General features: G+C 36.4%; 1 protein-coding gene across 1 annotated transcript; it reads left to right on the forward strand.

The window, feature by feature from the left end:
- On the forward strand, nucleotides 1295-3112 carry LOC107613645 (NAC domain-containing protein 2). Its single transcript, XM_016315738.2, has 3 exons — nucleotides 1295-1642; nucleotides 1721-2004; nucleotides 2394-3112. The coding sequence occupies exons 1-3, from the start codon at nucleotides 1483-1485 to the stop codon at nucleotides 2862-2864; spliced, it is 915 nt and encodes a 304-aa protein (XP_016171224.1). The 5' UTR covers nucleotides 1295-1482; the 3' UTR covers nucleotides 2865-3112.

Here is a 3112-nt window from a genome sequence, read left to right on the forward strand (position 1 = left end):
TCTGATTGAATAAAATATTTCATATATATTATAACTGTTTTATTAAAAAAATATCAATTCTTTTATAAACTTAATTTTTGTTGTATACTTGATAATTGTACTAGTTAATAACGTATATTTTTAAGCTGTAAATATTTGATGATTATACTGTAAACATTATAATACACACACTTTTAATTAAACATGGCACTTCTTATTTTTTAATATTACTCACATTTAATCCCAATCACTACTGTATGTCACCCTATATCTGAATTTTACAATCAAATCTATAGCTTTCAGTAAAAAAATTTTAGCTAATTGTTTTTAAAGGAAAAAGTTATTGAATCAACCAAAAAATTTTTTTTCTTCTTCCATGACTAGCTAGTATGCTTTTGAATGAGCTTGACTATAGATATCAAAGGGGGATACCTAGTATAGTATTAAAAAATGATTAAAATCTAACAAAAGTTTAACCGCAAAAGGAGATCATTATAGCCAATGAATTATAGTTCAAATGACATAGTCTTTCTATACTCAATTAAGAGGTTGTGGGTTCGAATCTCCTATTTTTAGTAAAAAAAAAAAAAGAGATCATCATAGTTTAAAACTATAATAAATAATAAGGAATGTTAAGGAGCCAGCAACTTTTGTGATTTGTAGCAATCAAATAGCTATCAATGATGGTTTTAATAGTATGAGATTGGTATAACATTTCATCCAATGACTCATTTTTTTTTCTGGTTACATGTTGGTCAGAATTTAACAAAGTTGCTGGCTTTTAGAATTTTCCATAAATAATTTATTAGTACATTTACATTTTGATATTAAAATTACAGAATTATGAATAATTTTTTGGGCGTTAAAGCATAGGATTATGATGATCCGTTAGAACATTTGATAAAGGATGAGTGTAACTACCATTTTTCATGGTTATGGTGTCTCAAGTCTCATGCATGCACAAGACCAGAAGCACACAACGACGGTCAACCATGTCCCCCCCTCCAAATAGAAAAATACTAAGCCGACACTTTGATCTTTGACATAAAAAAAAATATTACTAGAAAATAAAATGGTAGGGAAAAAACGAGAGAAAGGTTTTGGTGACGCAAGCAATGACAGAATCAAGAAGTGGAACCGCCACACGTGTCGACCATCCAGTAATGCGTCGCCACGTGGCAGTAGCAGTCAGCATGAGAAAAGAGGAGGCTGAGGTGTAGGTATAGCCTACTAATAAACGCTCGAACAATGCCACCTTCACCACGTTTTCACTACTTATCACGCACGTGTCTAAATTCCTCTCTCTTGTTCCTTCACGCGGTTATATAACTCCCCTCTCGTGACTCTCTCATACGTTTCAACTCGAAATTCAGCATCATTCACCACCACCAGCACACACACAGAGATTCGATTCGGTTCGGTTCGGTTCAATTCAATTCATTCAATTTCAGCTAGAGTTGAAGCTTCTCGAGAAATCAAGAACAAGAAGAAGAAGGAGGAATAATGCAAGGTGGATTAGAGTTACCGCCAGGGTTCAGGTTTCACCCGAGCGACGAGGAATTGGTGAACCACTATCTCTGCAAGAAATGCGCAAAGCAATCAATTGCTGCTCCAATAATTAAGGAAATCGATTTGTACAAGTTCGATCCGTGGCAGCTTCCAGGTACTTAAACGCTCGATTTCTGTTTTCAGTGGATATTTATTCGTAAGAATTCGAGTTTGACTTATTTATTGATTGCAGAGATGGCGTTGTACGGAGAGAAGGAGTGGTACTTCTTTTCGCCGAGGGATAGGAAATATCCGAACGGATCCCGGCCGAACCGGGCGGCTGGGAGCGGGTACTGGAAGGCGACCGGGGCGGACAAGCCGATAGGGAAGCCGAAGGCGCTAGGGATAAAGAAAGCGCTAGTGTTCTACGCCGGAAAGGCCCCGAAAGGAGTGAAGACTAATTGGATTATGCATGAGTACCGTCTCGCCAATGTTGACAGATCCGCCGCCAACAAACTCAACAACAACAACTTGAGGGTATTAACTACTAGAACCTTCTCTTCAAACCTTTTTTTTACCCTAATTTATTTTATTTAATAATAATAATAATAATAATTAAGGTTTTTGATTACAAAAATTGGTTGTGGAGAGAGGTTGATATTTAAATTCTTAGTATTAGAATTATTTTTTAAAAATAATTTGAGCATAACTGTTTTTTAGTTTTTATTGGATCCAATTAACACATTCTTTTAATTTTTTTTTATTCTATATGGGTGGTTCATTTGGGGAATATTTTGTGTGCATCTAGTCTGGTTATTTATAATATCATTTGATCAAAGTATTTGTGATGCAAGATTTTTGAAGTACTGTTGATGAGAATCAACTTTTCTTTTAGTATGATCTGATTGGAATATGTTTTGGTGCAGCTTGATGATTGGGTGTTGTGTCGAATCTACAACAAGAAAGGGAAGATTGAGAAATTCAACTCTGCCACAACAGGGTTGGAACAGAAACTACCAAAGTTTTCACCAGGGGAGATACTTCACTATGATCATGATCATGAGCATGAGACAAAGCCAAAGATTATCCACAATTTCTCCAACAATGAGCACCAATTGTACATGGACACATCAGATTCCGTTCCAAGGCTGCACACGGACTCTAGCTGCTCGGATCACGCGGTTTCGCCGGACGCCACCTGCGACAAGGAGGTGGAGAGCAACCCAAAGTGGAGCAATGAGCTAGATATGCAGCTGTTTGATACCTTTGATTTTCAGCTCAACAACTATGATAATAGCCTCCCAATGAATGATGATGACCTTTTTGGAAATCAGTTCCAAATGAATCAGCTCATGTCTTTCCAAGACACATTCTTGTTCCCACAAAAGCCATTTTGATTCTTTTGACCATTAAGAATTATTGGGAATTGGAAGAAGAGGGGGAGAAAAAAAGTTGAACCTTTTTTTCTGGGAAAATGTGGTGGAGGACTAGTGCCTAATGAGATCATGGGACCAAAGCATATGTTCATTTTTTGTAGTGAAAACTCAGCATTTAACACAATTCACACCTACCTAACAATTTCACTTTTGGACCATTGGATTTTGGTGGCTATTCTTTGTTCTTCGGAGATTAGGGAGGGAGATGT

This window comes from Arachis ipaensis, chromosome B08 (assembly GCF_000816755.2).
Source record: "Arachis ipaensis cultivar K30076 chromosome B08, Araip1.1, whole genome shotgun sequence".
Taxonomy (NCBI): Eukaryota; Viridiplantae; Streptophyta; class Magnoliopsida; order Fabales; family Fabaceae; genus Arachis; species Arachis ipaensis.